A 22,611-nucleotide genomic window follows, 5' to 3' on the forward strand; every position below is an offset into this window, starting at 1 on the left:
CAGCAGGTGTCTGCAGTCATGTTGGATGTATAAACTCCTTTTAGAGCCGGGGGAGCTTGATGAGCCATTTAGCCCACTGCAGACATCCAGGCTTGGTTCACTTGCCCAGAGTAACCTGCCTGGCTTCCAGCCATTCCAGTACGACATGGATCTCCTCCTCGGGGTCCAGTGTCTTGTCTGCCAGCTCCGTGTGGATGTCCTACACGGTGTAAGGAACCCCAAGGGGCTCTAGGCACTTCAGGCAACCGAATCATACCCCAGTGCCCAGTGAGCTGGATGACGTGCTATGCACCATTGCCTCTACTGACTAGATTTCCATCACCTGTCATGGGTGTGTGGACGCGTGCTTATAAACACCTATTTATTTGATTTCTGACTGAATCCCATGCTTCATCTGACGCTGTGTGATGCTTGGGAGTTCAGTCACTGTGGTCACGTTTTCAGCAGGGGTAAACAGTGTGTTTTCTGTTACAGTTAGCGCATATATAGGTATGATTCCTAGTCTCTGGAACAACTGCCCCTGCGTGTGCGTAATATCCGCTCGCTGTAGAGTCCTAGAAGCCCTGCTGATGTGTTTGGAATTGGAGTAGCCCACAGTAGTTTGTGCGCTGTGCTGGTCAGTGCAGTCAGCAGAAGAGTCATGAGAGCATGAGTGTCACTTGCTGTGTTGCTTGCTGCCAAAGCCCAGCATCTGGTCAGTGGGAGGTCTTGTGGCTTTGGGAACTTGGCTTCTGTAGTTAGAGATTCCCCTGAAGTTGTAAAGTTGCCCCCCAGTAGAAAATGATGGAATTACTTAAGCTGTTAAGAAAATAGAATAAGCTTCTTAAAGATGAAAATTTTGCACTGTCTCTGAGAAGCTTTTCATTTGAAATCTAATTGAAATAATCTAAATAAAAATTGTGTTGTAGCAGCATTTTTTCATGACACAGTATTAGCAGCTTTAAAAAAAAGCTATCGTATTCTCAGTAACTTTACAATTTGTTTCGTTTCTTTTTTTCTTTTTTTGAACAGGGACGAGGATGGTAAGCCCTGCATCTTTAAGAAAATTGCTGGAGTCTTGTAAAGATCTTTCTTTACTCGATGTGTCCTTCTGTTCACAGATTGATAATAGAGTTGTCCTAGAACTGAATGCCAACTTCCCTAATGTGTTCATAAAAAAGAGTTTCACCCAGTGACTCCCTACATATGCTGCTGTGGAATTTGTTTGACAGAGTTGTTTCCTGTGAATTTGTGCTGACTTTTTTTGAGAAGAATATAAATCCCCTATGAAATAGTGGAAAGTATTAATTATCTACACAAATGGGTAAAATACGTTTAAATATATTATGCATTTCTTAAAAAGTTGATATTGTACCTAAGAATTGTTTTACTCTGTGTTAATTGGTGGCACTGCATGTTTTTAAATACCAGCCATATGTGTGGCTTTAATGAGAAGAAAATTAATAATGTCTTCTTAAATGTCCCTTTATAGGGTGTTACACACAATAAGCTATGTTAATATCCAGGTGAAAGCAGAAGTTCAATATTTAGCAGTAAGAAAGAGATGGGTGCTTCCTCTTTATGTATATGTGTTTGTGTGTGTATATATAGATGTATACAGATCTATTTGTATATACATACACAGATAGTGTAGTATTCTAGTTTGGCCTGCAACATAAGATCTTATGATCTGGCCTATAATCAGTTGTTTGAAAACCTGTTTAAGCTTGTATAAGAATGGATTGAAGACACTTTGTCGTCTTTGGTTTTTTTGGCAATGAATTCTATCTGATACATTTTTTTCTTCCTTCCTCCACCTGAAATAGATGTAGTGACGTTTTACAGTCCAGCCTAAGCAACACAACAGGTAAATGCAAGAGCCTTTCATCTGAACTTAGAGCAGAAACAAGAGAAAATTGGCATCTGCTTCTTGGTATTGGATATAAAGTTTGAGTCAGGTACTTAGTGTTGTAACTGGTAATGTGTAGAAAACTCCAGAGCAATTTTCTTTTCAAATTTCTGTCATGGTCAAGACTTGATTTGTGATACATCTGGTTATCATGCAGAGTACCATAAAAAATAGAACTTAGGGTAATGCATTAGCAACTGTCCCTTACACTGGCATCAAATCTACTGTCAAGTGTAAAACCAAACATCTTTGTTCAGTAAAACAGCAATGAAAATATAGTAGGTTTGAAACAAGGGCAAATCACCAAACCTTAGTATTGTATTTGTTTTGGTTTGGGGTTTTTTTGTTTTTCCAAGAGGTGATGGGTCAAAGTACTATTGCACTCTCTCTTTTTAACACTGATGGACAAATTCTAGAGGTTTCTTCCTTTTGCACTTCCTTGGATGAAGTTTTTCTCTTTTTTTTTTTTTCTTGTATGTTGTTATGTACAGCTTCAGTTTAGAATTTTACCTTTTAGCTATTGTTGATGAATAAGGACCATGAAATATAGCCTGTCATTTGATATTGGTTCCACTGTTCTTGTATTGATGGCACTTATTACCTACTGGAATAAGAAGAAAAATATTTTGTCTGGCGAAGTACATTACTGCACTGAAGATCACTGGCAAAGAATACCAGTTTATGCAGTAAATAACTGACCGCTACTAGAGGACTGCTACGAATCATTAAAGATTTGACGATCTCTGTGACTCCTGAATGAACACTTTGAACTCTTTGTGCTGGTGCCAATACTTTATAAACCATGTCATGAAACAGCTACAGAACATTTATCTGATTTTATAGAAAGACGTTTCTCTTCAGATTTTTAAATTTTACAGAATCTTTTGGGAATTCCAGATCCAAAGAAGGGCATGCAGAGTTGGCTTTTTGATTTTTCCTCCACACAGATGGCACTATGGGATTTCCAACTAGATTATGCCATTCCTTTTTTTTTTTTTCTTTCCCCAGAAAACTGGACATTGTCAGAGATCTTTAGATTGATTTACTTTTTTTTTTTTTTCCACACTGACAGATAGCAGCTTTGGTGTGATTCTGTGTGAGACCTCATTTCTTTCAATCAGGTTTGGGTTGATCTATTTTTCTGGGAACTTAACTTCTGACTTTTTTATCTACAAATAATATTTTTCATTGTAATTGAGTATTAAACATTATCGTTCTAGTTATAGGAGAACACAGGTTCAGATAATGGGAGTTTACAAAGAACAGTATTTCAAAACAAATGTCTTTGTTGTGAAATTTCACTTCTCAGGGTGCATCTGTGTTTATCTCCTTTTTTTCTTAGAGATCCTTCTTGTTTGTTTAGATACAGATTATGTAAATAGAATGGGATGTGGATGAAGTGATAGCCATTGTGCCTTCAAACTGGTAAACTTGGTAAATAATACAGTTTCACTTCCACAGCATCCGTGAATCAAATAAGTGTTTTTGTAATCATGTCTGTGTAAAGGATTTCATTCTCTATTGCTTTTTAGGTAGTATAAAGGAGGTTTAAATTGACATTTTGTTCATAGTAAAGGATTTTTTTTTTTCTTATGCTGTGCCTTCTGTTTGAAATTGTTTTTGTCGGGAATTCTCTATTGTCCCTTGAAAGATAAATGGAAGTCTACTTTTTATTTGGACTATTTAAAACTTAGCTACTGCTAACACATAATTAATTCAAATAGCTGAGAAATAATTGGGAAAGACTTCCATCTATAGTTGTAGACTTCAATCAGTGGGTAAGAAGCTCTTTTAGCTATGGCTTTATACGTCCAAGAAGTCTTCCAGTAAAGAGAGGATAGAGCAGACTCAACATATCTAATATTTCCAGGATAAAGAAAACAACATGCTTTTTTAGACCTTCCTTATACGTCACGAAGAAGCAAGAATAGATCACTGTCTTTTTAGTTCTGCTATTTTACACTTATGTGTGTATATCTATTTATACATATGTATGTATAAATTATATATACACACATACGTTCGTGTGTATCTATGAAAATTTTTTGTATATGTGTACATACTTATATGTATAAATCTAAAAGTTTTTCATGTAGGAATTACTTTTGTGAGGTGAATGTAATAGCAAAAGATGTTTCATAGCAGTTCTGTTTTCAACTGTTGCTTTACTGTACCTGGAGACTGAGTTCCTCTCCACCCGTGCAGCAGGAAAGGTCTGGACAGGAGGTGTGCTGGATTTGCTGTGTTGCTTTGCCAAAGTGCCTTTTGGTTTGTCTAAACGTGAAAGGTATTACAGGGTATGGTAGAGTGTGAATGCAAAGTCCGATAGCTACTGTGGACTGTCTCCTTGTGAAGCAGTCATATAGAGGGAAACTTACTCTAGTTTCATTAATCCAAAACGAATGATGGCAGTTCCTTGGTTGGAGGAATTTAATTATTCTGGAATTGGGTCGTCATCTCCAACACTAGACCGTCTCTCAGTCATGTTGTCTAAATTCTGCTTTTAAGGATATTCCATTTTTTTTATCTTGTCCTTTGATCTTGTCTGTCTTTCTGAAGCATTGTAAAAGATGTGCTTTGGCAACAGATATTAAAAAAACATTGCTAACATGTCCAAAAAAAAGAGGCTTGCTCTGAAGTGCTCCTGTTCTTAAGCTGAAGGGGAGCTTCAGTACTATCCGTATGAAATTGGTGTGGGATGGCATGTAGGTAGATACGTCATTCTTTTGGTCATTTTAAAAATTAGTATGATAATTTTACCATTTAAAGCATCTTCCCAACTCTTGAAGGCTTCAATTCAATAGTGTACTTGCTTGTATTCATAATTCTGAGCTGTCTGGCTAGATAGCTCTATGGAAGTGGATGGAGTTTCTGTTGTTTAAATCATGCATATGATTAAATACATTAGTGAGCAGGATTTATATGGAAGAACAGTTTTGCGTAGGGGTTTGGACCTTATAATCCCCATGTACTTGGAGGTCCAAATTTCAGACCAAAAAAATACCCCAGGAAGACCCTTGTATTTACTGCCTGATTCTTTCCTTGGAGCTCTCATGCCAACTTTTCCAGATACAAGATGTCCAGTAATTGTGGTACACAGTGAGTGGAATTCATCTCACTGAATGTTAGCTCTCTGAAAGTTAGTCATCTAGTTTAAGGGAGGAATCTGGGCACCTCTAGAGAGCTATTAATCTCCTCCTAAGATAGATATTTAAGGAAAGTAGAATGAATCATGTTCTGGAGAGCCTCTCTGGAGACTGTGGAAGCTGTGATTTAGCTCAGGTTAGATACTTGGCTTTAGAATACTAAACTGAGATTAATTCCATCCAGTGCTGTACTACCTGTCTTGGAATAGCAAAAACCAAGACTGGAACAAGGTCCATCCCCAAACCTCAAAACCCTCCAAAATCTATCTAGAAAGAAGCAAATTAAAGAGATGCTGACAACTTGAAAAGTCAGTGTTTTAAATGCCAGGATCTACTTCTGCCCCTGAGTCGTTGCCAATGCCTGTGGTATGTCTGGTGAGTTTGGGGGGAGGGTGGGGGGACAATGCATCCCCCTTCCCTGTTCTGAAATCTGATGTACCTAACTGGCTATATGTATAGTTCTGTTAATGCATGAAATTAACGAGCAAATGTAATTAATGTATTGCAGCTATTTTGATAATCTTTCATATTGCTATAATTAAGACTGACTAGTTTAACTGCTCTCCTGTCATCAGAAATGTTACCCACTGTGCACTTGCAAAAATTGTGTGTTTAGTCCTGGTTCTTACTGTGTGTACTTATTGCATCTCATGGGATACGTTTCCCACGTCACATCTGCAGAACTACTAAATTTACAAAAACTAGATAAAATGTAGCATTTTATTATATGGAGTATGGGGGTGACTTTATATATTGATTTACATGTTCATTATTACTCTTTTGCAATGATTCCATAAATTGTAGCTTTTGAAATTACTAGGCTAGGAATTCCTGGTTTAATGCATCTGTATATGCTGTGGTGGACACAGTCAACATTTTTCCCAAATGAAGGCATTTGTCCTTCACTGAGATGACGATTTCTGTGATTTTAGATTTCTGACTTGATAATGAAATCCAAGAAGGGCTCTTCAGTAAATATTACCAGGCATGGGACAGGTTGTGATAACTAACATTAGGAAGGGCTGAGGCATGAGTCCTGTGTGTTACAGATCCTCACGATCTTCAGAGAAGGGCCTTGGCAAGAGGTAGCTCCTTTTAAGAAGATTCAGCCTCAGTGATAGCAAGCAGTGGTGAGATTTTCCTTTTTAGCTAATGGACTTAAGTACTGTTATTTTAGTTTGAGTTATGTAGCTCTGGTTTCTCCCTGTCTTGTTTTCATTTAAGAATGATAAAAGGCACAGAACAGAGATCCTAAATTGAAGGGGGTCCTTTGTGAGGAATTAAGTTTTTCTCTTGCATGTTTTGTTCCCCTTTTCTAAAAACAAACAAATAAAAAAAACCCCTCAACTATTTGAAAGCTCTCTCTTTTTCCTTGGGTACTGAAGAAATGCAAACGTCAAGAAAGTTGAGAACAGAAACAAAGGGGACTTATCCAGATTTATCTGGAAACTCATGAAAGGGTGGCCAGAGCTATTTCTAGACATAAGTAAGTGCATTGTTCTAGACCAGCTGTTATCTTTCCCAGAAATTTAGTTTCCCATGTAATTTCACATGCTCATACTTCTCAGTCAAGATTTAGCATTTAGATGCTCGTAATATTGACCTTTCATATACATGCTTGTGCAGTAATTCCTCGTGTCTCATTGTTTCATTTTTATGTACTACATAAAAATATTTTTTCTTCACCTACTGCTGCCCAGCTGCGTTTTTTGCTAAACTCTGAAATTATTTTGTGCATGCACACACAGATGCGCGTAAGACTTAACTGCTTAGGATTTTTGCAATTGGTCCTTTTTTGAGGACAAATAAACTGCAGTTTTGGGGTAAAAATGGTAAAGAGAAGGCTCTGGAGAAGAGAAGGCTCAGGGGAAATCTTAGCAGCATATAGGAGTACCTGATGGAGGGGGTGGAACGAAGAAGGTGGGAGCCAGGTTCTCAGTGATGCCCACGGACAGGACAAGAGGCAATGGGCATACGCTGAAACACAGGAGACTCCATCTCAACACAAGCTGACACATTTTGCGGGAAGGGTGACCAAGCACTGGCACAGGTTGCCCAGAGAGGTGGTGGAGCCTCCCACCTTGGAGATACTCAAAAGCTGTCTGGACATGGCTCTGGGCAACCAGCTCTGGGTGTCCCTGCTTGAGCAGGGGGTTGGACCAGATGACATCCAGAGGTCCCTGCCAACCTCAGCCATGCTGTGGTTCTGCGATCTGAGACTTGCCCTTTGGCTGTTCTGTTTGCTTCAGTCTGCTGATTGCTGAAGGTGGTAGGGAGGGGAAAAAGAAATAGTACCTGTCTTAAGAAACCTGCAATGTTGAGAACAGTCACAACCGTTCATTTGCTTTTTTTTCTTTTTTTTTATTTTGAGAGGTAACATTTTTCTTGGTTTAGGTTAGTAGGAAAATCTGAATGTAACTTATTAAAATAAATTTTGGTAAAGTTTTTGACATACGGTTCTGTAATGTACAACACACATGAATAGTTTACAGGAGTATTATTGTCATTCTGAAGTGTGAAAGTTAGACCAAGGACTAAGATAAATATCCCTATTCTTGGGTACTGAAACAATAGTTTCTGTTTAGAAACTGAGTTGTCTATAATACATTAGGAACTGTTTAGTTTGCATATTTTTAGTATTTGTTTACATAGATCTTATAATAAATTGGGATTACCATGGTTTAGGTGCCAGTTGTTTCTCCTTACTCTCTTGGAAACTGAGTATAGCTGTTAACAGCTTATAGTGTCAAAACATGAAAATTTGAATTCAGGTGAAAAAGAGGACAAAGTTTAGGAAACACTGAACTGTCTGAGCGTTTTAGGGAGATACTGTGTATAACTGTGGTAAATTCTCATCTGGTTTGTATTTATTTACTATTATACCATTGTCAGGGGCTGCTGGGTAGTACAGTCCTCTGCTCACCATCAGGAGATGGGTTCTCTCTATTAGACATTGGTCTCTTTAGATTTATTTTCTTCAGGGCAGTGCCACAGATTTCTGCACATATACACTGTTCTGAAACTAATAGAGACAAATTAAAAATAGCTGTTTTGGTTGTGATTTGAAAATTAATGGCTAGTCTGTGCTTGGAGTTATTTTGGAATAGTTAGTGAACTAAAATAACTAGGAATTGCTGTGTTCGCAGGAGGACCTTGCACTTTCTGATTTAACTTTCACATACAGACAAGTCCTAATTACCAGCTGTCCCTTGAGCCATCTTAGTGGAATTGATGTGATGGTCTCATTCTGATTCTTCGTAGTGAGCACAGAGCCACTGCAGCTCTGGAGCATCTTGTGGCATTTTGCATTCCTCTCCTGACCACTGGAGCTGGGCTGTGCCGAGACCGGCCTCGTCTCTGCAAGTGAGGTGCCTGAACTGCCTGGGAAAATTTCCAGCTCACATTTATTCCTATGTGCGGATGAGAAGGAATGGCATCACCAGGCGTTCAAATTTAAATACCTGAACCCAGCACCTGGATTCATTTAAAAATCAGGTCTCTCCCTGCCTCCCCCCAAATAACCAGCAACAAAATACTTGTACTGTATTTATGATTGAATAGTATGCTCCATTTTCTGCCGCAACAATAGGAGTTTGAGTAATGTTACAATGAACTCCTACAGCGTTACCTTTTAAAGGGACTAATTTATATAAAAGATGGAACAGCAGCAGTAGAGGGAACAGTTCCGGACACTATCTGTAAATAGCTCGGCTATGCATGCTATGCCAGTAAGCACCAGAAGCAAGTTATGCCTTTTTTTAATAACAAGTTGAGAAGGACAAAAGGGATAATTGCCTCTAAGCACATTTTCTATAGCTGGAGGATATCTGTATCATCTAATTTTAAATATCTAGGGTAGGTACTAAAGTTAGGAAACTGGTCTCCTAGGGTCCCTTCGCTCTGGGTAGATAGGCTCTTCCACAGGGTAATTCAGATCAGGAGATCGATCTTAAATTGAGGTCTTGAATTGACCCCTGGAGAAGCGGAGGTCCACACAGACCACATAAAACTTCTGCTGGAAGCTAGGTTCCTGAACTACACGTGCTATCCTAGCTATCACGTGTGAATTCAGAGTACGAGGTTGCTTACCCCATGGTGCTCCCTCTTAGCCCCCGGCTTCTCCTGCTTCCACCGCAGGCCACCGCTTTCTTTGCTCTGTTGGTTGAACTGTATCTGATTGCTCCCTACAAAATATCTGGGCTAAAACTAGGAAACCTTTTGTTTTCTAGTAGTCGAATGCTTAAAGGTTGTTTGGGTTTTGGTTTTTTTTACCCTCCCAAGTTGGGTATTAAAGCCAGCAGAAGAAAGAGGGCATTTAACTTCAGTGAAAAGAATAACAAGCAGCAGGTGGGAACATACAGGTTGTGCAAATGTTTTAATTCAAATTAGCATAAACAAGGACAGCCACTCTTGATTGCGTTCCAAGGCTCCTTTCATCTCAGTACTGTGTCACAAAGACATCCAAACCGAGGTTGTTTTCACCTCATAATGGTGATGCAAGCCCTAAAATATAAAATGGTACTGTGAACATATGAGAACATGCAAGTCCGAACTGGCCTCGATAAATTTCTGAACTAAGGTCCTTTGAGCAACAGACATTGGAAGGTTTAGATTAGAAAGGCTAATAAGAGCATATTTAAAGCATGGTGAAGGCAGTGGTTAGTAAAGCCAAAAGTGGGAGGTGAGGGCAGCAGTTCATGGATATGTTTTTCAGGACTGTTGCCTGATGTAAGCTACGTGGGCCCACGAAGCTAACATCCACTACATTGCACCGCTGCAGTCCAAAATAGAGTCAGTATTCCAAGAGCTGTGCCTGTATGTGCAATCTTAGATCCCAGATCTGTTCTCTCTGCTGTCATTCAATAAGTCATATGCATTCAGCATTAACTCCATTTTTCGTTTTGTGCTCCTAAGTATACTAGCAGTGTTTACCTTAGCATCTTCTGTATATTTGTTTTTAATATTCCCCTCTAAGGCTTGTGCATTTTTTTTTTTTTTTTATACTTATGCAAGTACTTGATTACATTTCAAAATTAGGGGGTTTTTCCCCCCTCGGTATTTTGCTTGACCAATAGTAAACAGGAGGTACATTTTTAGTGTATTACTTCTGTTCAGATTTGACTACTGCATCTTCTCTCTTGGTGTGAACCCAAAGGTCTCTGTGCGTATGCAGACGCAGCTCAGGCACAGATACTTCTTTCCGCTTCGTTTGAATACCTTTGACTCATATCACTTGATGTGTATTTGTGGTATAAGGTAAGCGATTACTTGAACACCCGTAAAACAGAGATGTTAGCCCTATGTTTATAAATTATTTAATTTATTATGGAGAAATCATCCAATGCCTTATATTGCTAACTTAAAGGTAGTTTCTTTTTATCTTAAAGTTGATTACATATTTACACTCCAGTTATTTCTATTTAGTAAATTAAGCCTGTTTTATTCTGACACATTGGATCATTTTAAATGCCACAATACTGTGTTGTACAGTTTTATTCTGTTACTGCCAGTATAAAGGAGTTGAAGTTCATGTCCTCACTGAGTTGTCTGTGTCTGCTCATTCAGAGATGACAGAAATCTGTTAAAATATATTCAACCTATAATATTTATTTTGCTTTGCACTTAATTTGTTTCCCTTTGACTGTGTTGCAAAATACCAAGTGTACATAAAATAATGAATAAATAAAACAAAAATAAATTATTTGCCTACATTCATTGACCTTTTGTACATTGATTTTAAACAACAGTGTAATAAAACACAAAATATGATCCATTCAGAGGAACAGTTTGGGCATATTTTTATCAGTGTTCATTTTGAAATAAGCTACCCTGGATGTTTTTAGATCCAAATTTGTGAGGTAATTTTTTTTTAAGTGTGTTATTGTTTAATGTTTACCTTACTGTAGCCCTGTGAAAGCACATGGAACTAGGTGCATTACACAATAAATGTTTCGCTGCCTGAAACAGTTTGTGATCTAGGTACAGAGCAAGAGGTAACAGATGGGTACAGACAGACAGGATATGAAGCAGAATATGGAGATTACAATGTACCAAGAAAAAGATAATTGTTGAATTTCTTTCAAGAATAATTTCCTACTCTAGTGCAAGTCATGTTACCATAACGTATTAATCCCTTTAATTACATCGGTAGTGATGTAGTTGTGTTTGGATGTTGTGGAACTCAAGTAATACGATAAACTCTAAATTTAGCAAAGATTTTACAGAGTTCTGCAGCTTTGAAAATGGGAACCAGAAGGGGACGTGTGATCGGTTGGGCTCAACTTCTCCAGAACAACCCGAGTACTGAACTGGAACCGAGTAACTGTTTTGCTAGGCTTTGTCCTCCTGTTTTCGTGAATTGTCTAGAAAGTTTGTTTATTGGTTTGGAATTATTTACCAAATCGATATTGGTCTGATGAGTGCCCATTTTCTTCTAGACAGAGTTAATTGTTAGGTTCACCTGGTACTGTTAATTGTTCAAGACAGCGCTCCTACTAAAACAGATAGTAAGCTTTGAGTTGTTTTCTTGCATTTCAAGAAAACTTTATTTAAGACTCTTTTTTCATCTCCAGTACCTGCAGAAGTGTTCAGCCTCATTTATGTGCTTTTGTAGCACAGCTTTGCCTCAGGCCAGTATCGTTTCAAACGTGCTAAAACTACCTTCTAGCACCAATTTACAACTGCTGGTGCTTCTGATTATCAAGAAACATAAGGACAAGACTGGACCTGGCTGCTGTGCACTTGGAAAAAAAATACAGCTGATTTTTGACACGTGCTAAGTACAGTTTCAGACGTCATTTTTGACTGCCCTGTTTTTGACAGATACCTGTTTCTCAGTGCAGCTTTCACAGTATTGAAAATTCACACATATAACTGAAAATTGTCAGGTGTGTCTGTTCCTCTGTGTGGTGCTTCTGATCATGCAAATGGTTTAAAAAACACACAGATAAAGACAGATTTCAAAATGTTTCAGGATTTCCAGACTTTAATGCCCAAGAGCCTGTAATACACTTTATTACATTATTGTTTGGCAGGAGTGCATTATTATTGAGGCAAGTGAAAGCAGCTACGTGTTCTCCGTACTCACGTAGTTTTACATATTATATGTCCAGAGGGATGGAGGAAAGTTTAGTGTTCTGTGAAAACGTTCAAAAGTGTTAACTTGTCTCTGTTACTTTAAGATGCAATTGGCAATCTTCTTTGAGTTTAAACAGAACGCTGTAGATCGGATGCCATGCATGCTGCAATTGTTTATTCACTGGTAATATCAAATGTCATCATATACAATGCAGGCATTTATTATTACAAACAGATTTTAACATAACACTTTCCTTCACAATTTTGAAGAGCTAGAAATAAAAATGCCCTGATGCAGTGACCAGGCGGTTTTGAATGGCCAGATATCTTTAGGAGTTAAAATAAGTGCAGCAGCGTTTTTATAACAAGGTCACGTCCATCTCTCTGGATGCAAATGCACAAAAAATTTAAGTTCAAACTTCAGACCAATGGGTCTCCGAGTGCGGTTGGAGCCCAGTGATACTGTCCGCATAGTTCCTTTATAAAAAGGATTAATCGTGCTTAGAATTGGCCTTGTTAACTGGCCACAAGCTCAGGGCTTGAACAAAGTCCACCACAGGCAAAAAATAAAAAAAATGAAGATAATAGACATGAAATAGCCTATATTTAAAAACTATGCTGAACGTGACAAAGATGCATATGGCAATCCGCTTAGCTTATTTTTCCTAGTACCGCTATCCAATAGTAAACATGACAATGTGGGCAGCTGTTCATTTAGCACAGGAGGCCTCTCATAGAAGGATCAAGAGCAACCTGTCTAAATTAGTCATTTTAACCGTTGCTAAAAATTATCAGAAGCAGCTCAGAGCTAATGAAAACGGGAATGGGAATTAAAATAAGAAGTTGCATTACATCTAAGAAAGTGTGATTGATGCAAGCAACTCTCGGTCTTGCTTGGAGATACTGCTGAAGATGGTTGGGGCTGGTGCCTGCTATCGCTTCCCAACACCTGTTCCCAGGACGCTGCTGCTGGGAGCAGCTGTTCCCTTGCAGTGACTACAGCAAAATGTCAGCATGCTAAACTGCTTAATTGGGCATTTTGAAAATATGTAAAACGAGCGTGCTTTGGGATGAACTTTAGAGACCTTACTGTGCGGAATCTGTTTAGAGAAATCTTTACTGCGTTTTTGCAGTCACTTCTGTTTAGTAATTGCAAAGGGTTTGTGTGCAAATTATCCGACTATCGAGTTCATTGAAGGCGATGACATGCTATTTTCAGCATTTGTATATTTGTTTTTTTCCATACAGTGCGTTGACAGACTTGATAGGATGCTTTGCAGTGACTTTCATTCTTCCAGCAGATATCTTTTCTTGAAGGTCTGCAACCACTACCTAGTGTTGAGCATAAGATATTCATCTTTTTTAAGTGGTCGGGTAAGGGGAAAAAAGTGGTGGGTAGGTACAGAGCCTTCAGGTGAGCACCCTGGACCGTGTTGCTGTCAGTGCTGTGCCTGCCGATTGTCCTGGGGACGAGTTACTGAACTTGTAATTCACTTTCCATCTGTGTGTGATCGGGTAAGATTTACTGTGTCTCATACTAATGAGATTCACGGAGAACTGAAATGTTATGCAAAAGTAAATCATTATCTTTGAATTGGCTAAGAGAAAGGATTTGTAAGAGCAAAATACAGTGGGTACCGAACAAACCTAGAGATCTACAATGCCGCTCTGGTATTTTTTATATGCTTTTAAATAATTCAGTCTTTTCAGAGAATGACAGCAGCTTTCAAGTTGAAGTATTGATCCATGGGTGTTCTGCTGCTCTCCAAAAGGCGCAGAGGCTTTTGCATCTGTGCCTCCACTGCTCAAAGTGGCAAATCTTTGGAAAGGAGGCACGGATTGAGATTAATGATCTCCAGCTAATGATCAGGTGCTATCTGTCACCTGATAGCAAGAAGTCAGTTGTGAGGGGGTGGCGTGACGACCCACCTTTTTGCGTTTCCCTTACATATACAGTCCTTAGGCAGTTTTTACATCTTTCAGTTGGCAGGAACTGAACCTGAACTCTGGCAGCTAGAGCTGCCATATTCAACTGCGGCTCTGGACCGGAGGAGTTCAATGCCACGCATCAGTAGATGGATCACCTTTGCGCAAGCGGTTGATCTGTGGCATGTATCATACCATGCTTTCAAGGTTACCACAATGTATCATCTAAAATTGTTGGGCGCAGTTTTATTAATAAATAGATTTTTTCCTTAAACACTGTAAGAAACTAAGTAAAAATGTACACTTTCCTCTTTGCAAGAAAGCAAGCATACTACTGTGCTGGTTTTGGGTGGGATAGAGTTAATTTTCTTCACAGTAGCTAGTATGAGGCTATGTTCTGGATTTGTGACCAAAACAGCATTGATAACACAGGGATGTGTTCGTTACTGCTGAGCAGTGCTTGCACAGAGCCAAGGCCTTTTCTGCTTCTCCCCCCACCCCACCAGCGAGCAGACTGGGGGGGCACAAGGAGTTGGGAGGGGACACAGCCGGGACAGCTGACCCCAACTGACCCAAGGGGTATTCCAGACCATAGGACGTCATGCTCAGCATATACAGCTGGGGAAGAAGAAGGAAGGGGTGACATTAAGAGTGATGGTGTTTGTCTTCCCAAGTCACCATTAGGCGTGCTGGAGCCCTGCTGTCCTGGAGATGGCTGAACACCTGCCTGCCCATGGGAAGTGGTGAATGAATCCCTTGTTTTGCTTTGCGTGTGTGCGTGGCTTTTGCTTTCCCTATTAAACTGTCTTTATCTCAACCCATGAGTTTTCTCACTTTTACCCTTCTGATTTTCTCCTCCATCCCACTGTGAGGGAGGTGAGCAAGCGGCTGTGTGGGGCTTAGTTGCCTGCTAGGGTTAAACCATGACAACTACCTTGTTCCCTAGCATATCTTTTTCCTCAGAACAACATTGTCTCCTTACAAAAGAACTTTTTCCCAGCAGTCTCCTACAGATGATGAGTTTAAATTTGGAAGAGTGAGGGAACTCCAGCTCCTTGCATCTTTCCATCTGCCACACGGTTAGTACCTGTCATGGCCCTGCTCGCACAGAACAGCGGGATCTGTCCAGGGAAGGCAGAGAGGCCATTCCCTCTGGTTGAGAAATAGCAATGCTGTGTTTTGTCTCAAAACTAACAGAAATGAGAAAATGGGCTGTATTCACTTGGGATGCTCTTCTGTATTGGGTAACAGGTTGGGATTGTAGCATTTCCATGAAGCTGTTACTCATGTTTTACAGCACTCGCCGCTGTCAGAGCCACTGCCTCGAAGGACTCCTGCAAACTCCACAGCGTGTCCTTCTTACCCCAGTCTCTCTGGAGACTGCTGAATGTGATCTTAAATAGAAAGCGTTTGGGACCTCTAAATGACAGGGCTTCCCACGGCCTGTAACAGCCTGTGGCCGTGTGTTTAGGCTGTGCGTTTAGGACTAGTAGGGGCTGAACACCTACTGCAGCTAACCTGGTTTGACCTGGGTCCAAGTCTGGTGGTAAAGCATCACTAGGATGTGGGAAGCCTTGGATTCAGGCCAAGGGGAGCTGGAGGTGCAGCTGAGGCTTAGGCGCTGGGTTATGGCTTGGTCCCGTGGGTGAGCACCCCTCTGCCCTTTCCCTGGAGACGAAGTGGCAGGAGTGCGAGAGTCACGGTGCTGGGCCAGGCAGGGAGGAGGGAGATCGATTTCAGCCTTGTGGGTCGAGCCAGCGGGAAGGGAAGTGAAATCTAACCTACCCCTATAGATACGTAACTTAAAGTGGCCTAGCCCCTGCTGCGGGTGGGCTTGTGTTTCTGAACGGTCAGCTGGAGAGGTGGCAGCACTGAAGCTGAATGGACCGGCTGTCCCTCGGCAGGTCCTCCGAAACGCCTCCCGCCCTTAGTCGGCTACACAAGGCACGTGGGCAGGCTGGGTTGTCCATCCTCTTTCTTGCCCAATTCAAAGGGCCAAACAGGCATAATTTTAGTAAGGGACTGCTTAAGTAAGGGCCTAGATTCCACCCCATATTAAAGCTGTCTGGTTTGGGATATGATTTATACACTGAGGGTGTTCAGCAAAATTAGTATGCAAAAGGTCAATGTTATCCAGCTCCCCAGACCTATTAGCAAATAAATCAATCCTTACTTATCTGCCAGTTTAGGAAAGGTCCCTGAAACAAAGCCAGCTTTTCCCTTTAGAGGCTGAACCTTCATCATGGCTTTCTGCCCACTGCGAACAGATCTATCTCCACAGCTAGGACTGACGCAGGCTTGGTCTGCAGTGGAAGGCGTAGTCACTGCTTACCTTTCCTGTTCCAGCTGTATGCATAGCATCTTATTTTTGTTATCTGAACAGGTCCACGATTGATGTTCAGCTGGAAAACAGGTTATTTTCTCCCATGTCTGCTTAGTGCTACAGTATTGGCTGTCTGTAGTGTGATTACCTCTGTGCAGTACGCGCATTTCTTTCTAAAACTTAATCTTTCTTGGGTTTTTTGTTTGTTTTTGCTCAATTTTCTTGTTGAGTTAGCAAGAGACTCTGAGATCGTGATATGTCACTTATCTGTTTTCAGTGCACTGAAGTCTGCTGTAGCAGAATGTCTGAATGGCTTGGGTTCTTGATATTCACAATATTTTAACATTTTCAGCACTACTTACACAGAGTGGCAAGCGGTAGTTACGAAACCGGTAGCACTGAAACAAATCCAAGATGTAAACCTGTACGGTCTTACCAGCCAGTGCTGCTGCTGGGGTCTGTAAGGAGCTGAACCCCCGGCAGCCGTTGGGCGGCTTGGGGAGGGTGTCACAGTCCTGCCGGGAGGCTGTCGTGGCGGTGGGTGAAAAGAGAGAGCACCCAGTCAGCACCAAAGGGCCCCGCGGGAAACCAGGGTTCTGGTTCTGGTTCTCTGTTCCTGGGAAATGGAGGTTTCACCCAAAGGGGAAGGGTTTTCGGGGGAGGTTTTCTGGAGGCCTTTGGTGATGGTCTGGCATCTAGGATGATTTGACTTCAGCAAGAACAGAAGCCATTTGGTGAAACGGTGGGATTTGAGACACACCCCCCCCCCCAGAAGAAGGGGGCCGGGTGGGGAAGGCGCTGGCAGAGGTGCGCAGGGATGCTTCCCCGGGGGATGCGCGGCGGGGCGGGGAGCGGCCCCCCCCGGGGGCTGCGGGATACCCGGTGCTGGGCTTAGACCTCGCAGCAAACTTGGAGGGCAGCGGCAGGAACGACACCCCCCCCCCCCGCCCACGCAGGAGCAGCCGAGGCCCCGCAAGCGTCCCCCTCCGCGGGTGGCGGGGCGGAGCGAGGCTCCGCGGGCGCGGGCACCACGCGGGGCCGCTTCCACGCCGCGGAGGGGAAGGTGACGTGGGTTTGTCCGGTTAGCCGACACGGCGCTGCGGAGCTGGAAGAGGGGTCGTCCGTCGGAGGGACAGGACATCCTCTCTCCCAGCCTTCGGGGGCTTGCAAATGAGCGGGGTGGGGGTTTGCTGGGGTTTTTTTTGTTTTTTTTTTTTTTTAAAAATCGCAGACGGACGGCGGGAGAAGCAGCACGTCTAACGCGGGATTCTGATGCTGCCGTGTGTATATTTAAAAAAAGAAAAAAAAAAAAAGGAAAACACGCGGCCTCCAGCGACCTCTACGCCGCCTGCCCCTCAGCCCAAACCCCGTCGTCTTTGCGTCCAAGGAGGGGGGAGAAAGGTCTCGGAAAGGGAGGTGGGGGGGGGGGGGGAATTGGGACGATGCTCCCCCCGGCCCTTCCCGGGGGAGTCCCCGCCGCGGCGGTGGCGGCGGAGGCCGCTAGGGGGCGCCCGCACTCCACGCGCCGGCTCCGGCTCCGGCCCCGGCCCCGGTCCCGGTCCCCGGCCCCCCCCGGGGGGGGGCCGGGGACCGGGACCGGGGCCGGGGCCGGAGCCGGAGCCGGGGGCCAGTGGCGTCTTCCCTGGACCCCCCCAAGACCCCCACGACCCCCCCCCTCCTCCCCAAACCTGACCGCTGTCCCGCTCCCGTGTCCGTCCCCCGTCCCCCCCCCTTCTCCCCACCACCTCGACCCTGGGGGAAACTGGTTCCCCGGACAGCCCAGCGGCGGAATCGTTTGTCAGAGGCGATGGGGAAGCCGTCTCGCCCCTTTGTGCGTCTTGCGGGATTTCTCCTTGCAGAGGCAATTGGCAAAGGTTAGGAAGGCGTCTTTAGATCCCCTATAATCCCAGTTTAAATATTAAAAGTATAAGCAGCCTAGGCCCAGTATTTACCCATGTAACTCCATAGATTTCCCTCCAGACCTGGACTTCCAAGAATTTGCGGGACGGTTTGCGTTTCTTTTTTCCACCCTTTTTTTGGGGGGCGGGGTGGGGGGTGGGGGTGGCGGTGGTGGTATTTCCCCACCACCACCACCCGTTGGTATTTATTTAACAAAGTACCGGGAAGAGGAGGGGGGAGACACCAACAATAAAAGCAGTGTTTTTATGACCGAGAAGTAGCCAGTCTCCCTGTCTGTAACGTGAGAGGAAGGCGAGATTCCGTCCCCGCCGCCTGCTTTGTCACCGGCTGGGTTTAAGTGGCCGGCACGTCAACACAAAAGGCAAACACACACACCCCCCCCAAAACTCGACACAAAAACCTCTATTGGCTCCATAGTGAAGACGGGTATTTTGATAACGAAATAACCTCCCCGCTCTGGTGGGGTCTGGGGTCCGCTTTGTACCTCCACCGTGCTTCAAACGGCATCAGCCACGGAAAAGGGGAAAAAAAAATCCCTCAAGAAAGTGTTGAAGGAAAAAAGTAAGTCCCAAACGGGATTAAGGTTTTAATTACAATTCCCTATCGAAGTAACATGTTTGATGAACTGATCTTATCAATTAATAGTAACCTTAATTTAAAACTTACGAAAAAGATTCGCATCAAATAAACCTCAGACTCCCTTTTTTTGAGAGGGAAAGAAAAAAATGGTAAATGCTACAACCATAAAGTACCAAAGCACTAGCAGAAGAAATTGTAAAGAAGAAACGTGCTGCTTTGGCTAGAAATAATTATTTGTGAACGCTTGGGGGGGGGGGGGAAGTATCTGTCTGGGGGGGGGGTCTATAAAAAATGGAAGCTCTTTTAAAAGGGGAAAATAGATGAATCTTTCTACCCGCCAACGGTATCATTTCATCATATTTTGGGCCCGCGCTATATTAAAGAGAAAAACAAGGTAATTGGAACATGCATCAACAGTTTTCCATGAAATAAGAGTTAAAAGAAGTAATAGAACTAATCACTGTCTCCTCAAATCAAGTAGAAAACATTTCAATGCACTAATTAGAGTAATTAGAATAATAAGACTGCCTATATGTGGTAAGACAATGTGTACAAACAACTTTATTTAATGTATACTGGTAATCAGCGATGCGTGCGTGCTTGAATGCTTAGTGCAATAAAATTCACCCCCGTCCGCCCAAACAATCAAATACAAATTAGTTTAATGATTGTGCCTGCTTGAACGTCTTAGAAATCCACAGGCAGAGGGAAATAAATAGCACCATCCTTGTTTGTACGTCTCCCCTACTGACCAAGGAGCTGATGCCTCCATGGACTTGGCAATGAATGACTGTAGACATGAATGAATCGAGGAGGGAAAGGGAATTAATGAATGAGTCAGGCTGGCTAAAAACAAGTCCTAACTTTTAGACGAGCGCCTCTTACAACTCCCGGGACGGGAGGGGACGGGACGGGACGGGGACGAGGAGGAGGAGGAGGAGGAGGAGGGGGAGGAGGAGGAGGCGGAGGGGGAGAGCGGTCTCGCCGGCCCTGACGAGCTGCCTCTGCCCGGGTTTTCCGGCCAGGATTTACCGCCCTGCGAGGAGGAGGGGAAGAAACACCGGCCGCCAACTTCCTACCGGCCCGCTCTCTTTTTAATCCTTAAAAATGACACCTGGGCGCCCCCCCGCCCCGCAGGGTCCGCAGAGCGGTACAGCTGAGCCCGCCCGGGCGGGACGTTGCGGGGCCGCCGGGAGAGCCGCAGCCGGGCCGGAGCCGCTGCCCGGCCCCGGGACGGCCCGCACCGCTCCGGCCCCGCCGTGGGAGCGGTGGGCTCCCCCGGGCCGGCCCCGCCGACCCCCTTCGCCCTGCAGCCCTCCCCGGGGGGAGGCAGCCCGCCTGCCCCGGGCCGGCAGCGGCTGTGCCCTGGCGGGGGGACTGATCCTGCGCACGGAGGGGGCCAGGCGGACACCGGCCAAACTCGCCCCCTCCCCGGGGCGAAGGGGCCCGGCGCCCCCGCTCCCGGCCGCCCGCCCCCCCGGGGAAGGGCGCAGCGCCCGCCGCCGCCCCGCCGCGCTTGCAGCGGCGAAGAGTTTCGGCCGCTCCTTCGCCGCTGCCCTCGCTCCATCCCTCTCCCTTCCCCGCCGACGGGAGGGCAGGATCCGACCCCTGCGTCCCGCGGGGAGGCCCGGGCCTCGCGGGGGGCGGCTGCGGGGCCTGGGGAGGAAGGGGGGGGGGCGAGGGGAAGGGGCTCCCCGCCGGCACAGGCGGCCTCCGCGGCCCCGGGGGCTCTGCGCGAAAGCCCGGCACGGCCGGGACGCTTGGCCGAGTTTCGGAGGTGTTCACACGGCCGTTGCAGGGAGGGATTTGCGGTTCGAGGAAAGCGACTTGCAGCGTGGGCCAGGCCACGGGCTGAGGCCGGCTGCGGCGTGGAAACCCACGCGCTGCGGCTCGGACTCGCCTGCCGAAAAGCCCGCTTGTTTGGTTTATGGTTTGATGAGAAGTCGGGTCCGGGAAGGAGTTCTTGCTTTTTATTTTACCAGTTCTGCTAACGCACGCTTTGGTTTTGCTCTCGCTCCTTTCCCCCACAAAAGTACCCGCTCCCCAAGTACCGCCCGGTGCCCCGACCGCCCGGCCGAGCCGGGGTAGAACTCGCCTTCTTCGGAGCATCTTCCTACATCCCCGACGACAACCTGGCCGTGCCCCGAGCACAAAAGTACCGACTTAGCACCCGCAACTCCGAAAAATCAGTTTTGATCTTTTCCATCTCGAGATTAAAGCCGGAGCGGCAGCCCAGGCCCCCGTCCTTTCCCAAAGACGAAATAAATAGATGACCCCCGTAGGAGCAGAGGCCGCGGGAGAGCCACGTTTTCCAAGCCAGACCCCAACGCCCAGCCGCCGTTTTCGAGGCAGCAGAAGGCCGCCGCTGCCCTGTCCACCCGCCGAGAAGCCGCGGACAGCTTGCCCCCTTGCTCCCACCCCCCCTGCCCCGCAAGACGCTGCCCGGGCTGGGGCTGGGGGGACACCCCTTCTGCGCGACCCTCCCCAGGGCTTTACCTAAGCCCAGAGGTTTAAGCCGGACTAAGCCCAGCGCGCCCACCCGCCGGTGGCCGCTCTCCCCGCCGCCGCCGGGCCCCATCGCCCACCGGGGGCCGTCGCCTCGCGTCCCCGGGCGGGTCACCCGTCCTCTTCCTCCCGCCGCGGAGAAAGCCCGCACCGACGGCACCGGCACAAAAAGCCGTCAAACCCCCAACAAGGCGCCTTGGGACAACTCGGGGGCCTGCGGCCGCCCCGGCGGGCAGGGGCAGGCAGCCGGGGGAGGGGGGCTTCCCCCAGCGGAGCAGCCGGAGGAGGATGGCGGCCCCAGGCTGGGGGTCGCGGCCGGGAGCAGGAGGCCGGGAAGGCGTAGGCAGCCGGGCCCGTCCCGCCGCCGCCCGGAGCGGGCCAGAAGCGCGCCCGGGGGACCGGGCACCGGAGTAGGGGGTCACGGGGAGGGGGGGAACCCCGAGCTCCCGCCAACAAAACCCGAGGGAGAAAGAGAGAGAAACGACGGGGCGGAGCCGGGGGCGACCGGGGCTTCTGCCCCCGTCGGGCCTCTCGCAAGTTGCCCGGCCCGAGAGCATCACCTGCCGAGGCACCGGCCCGGCCTGCCCCGCAACCTGGGGGGGGTTGCCGGATTATTTCCCCTTCCCCCTCTTTCCAAGCCCCGGCCCCCCCCCTCGCCCGCCCTCGGGAGAGCTGGCGGGGCTGGGCGGCGGCGGGAGCTCCTCGGGGCGGGCAGCACCGACCGCTGCCTCTCACTCCCGCGGAGCCGGGGGGGGGGCGTGGGGGGAGGCGATCGCGGCTCAAGGGCTTCGGGATACACACTCTCCTCCCGCCTTCCAGTTTCGGCCTCCGTCGGAGGGAGCGAGCCGAGGCAACAGGGCTTTTGTTGTTGACACCTGATCTACGACAGAGAGTCCCTGCTGGGAATGGGGGGGGGGGCCCAGGGAGCTGCCGCGCACCCCGACATCCACCCGCACAAGGTGCACCCTACGGCTGCTCCGTTCCCCCTCTTCTTCCTCTTCAAAGAGAGAGAGAAGGAAAAGGGGAGAACGTCCGCCCAGCCGGCCGGCCTCCCCGCAACCAGCCGGGGAGGACCAGAGAAGTCTCTCCCGTCCGCTCAGCCTCTCGGTGGGCAAAGAGCCCCGGCGGAGCAGCCCGGGGGGTCTCCGCCGGCGGCGGCCCGGCCCCGAGCAGCGGCGGCACTCGCCGCCCCGCCGCCGGCTCTGGGCGGCCATCCCCGCGGCGCCGGGCCTGCCCCGCCGGGCGAG

The 22,611-nt window shown here is 46.2% G+C and overlaps 1 protein-coding gene across 8 annotated transcripts in view; it reads left to right on the plus strand.

Moving 5' to 3' along the window:
* FBXL4 (F-box and leucine rich repeat protein 4) overlaps positions 1-10,745 on the plus strand; it is a 70,874-nt gene extending 60,129 nt beyond the window's left edge. For 7 of the 8 annotated variants that reach the window (XM_041128806.1, XM_041128808.1, XM_041128797.1 and 4 more), the window contains one exon: positions 1,012-10,745. In XM_041128806.1, coding sequence (XP_040984740.1) covers positions 1,012-1,175 — 164 coding nt within the window. In that variant the 3' untranslated portion in view covers positions 1,176-10,745. The remainder of the gene's footprint in view (positions 1-1,011) is intronic. The other variant, XM_041128812.1, reaches the window with a different exon arrangement.
* Positions 10,746-22,611: the final 11,866 nt, after the last annotated feature.

Source organism: Aquila chrysaetos, chromosome 2 (assembly GCF_900496995.4).
Source record: "Aquila chrysaetos chrysaetos chromosome 2, bAquChr1.4, whole genome shotgun sequence".
NCBI lineage: Eukaryota > Metazoa > Chordata > Aves > Accipitriformes > Accipitridae > Aquila > Aquila chrysaetos.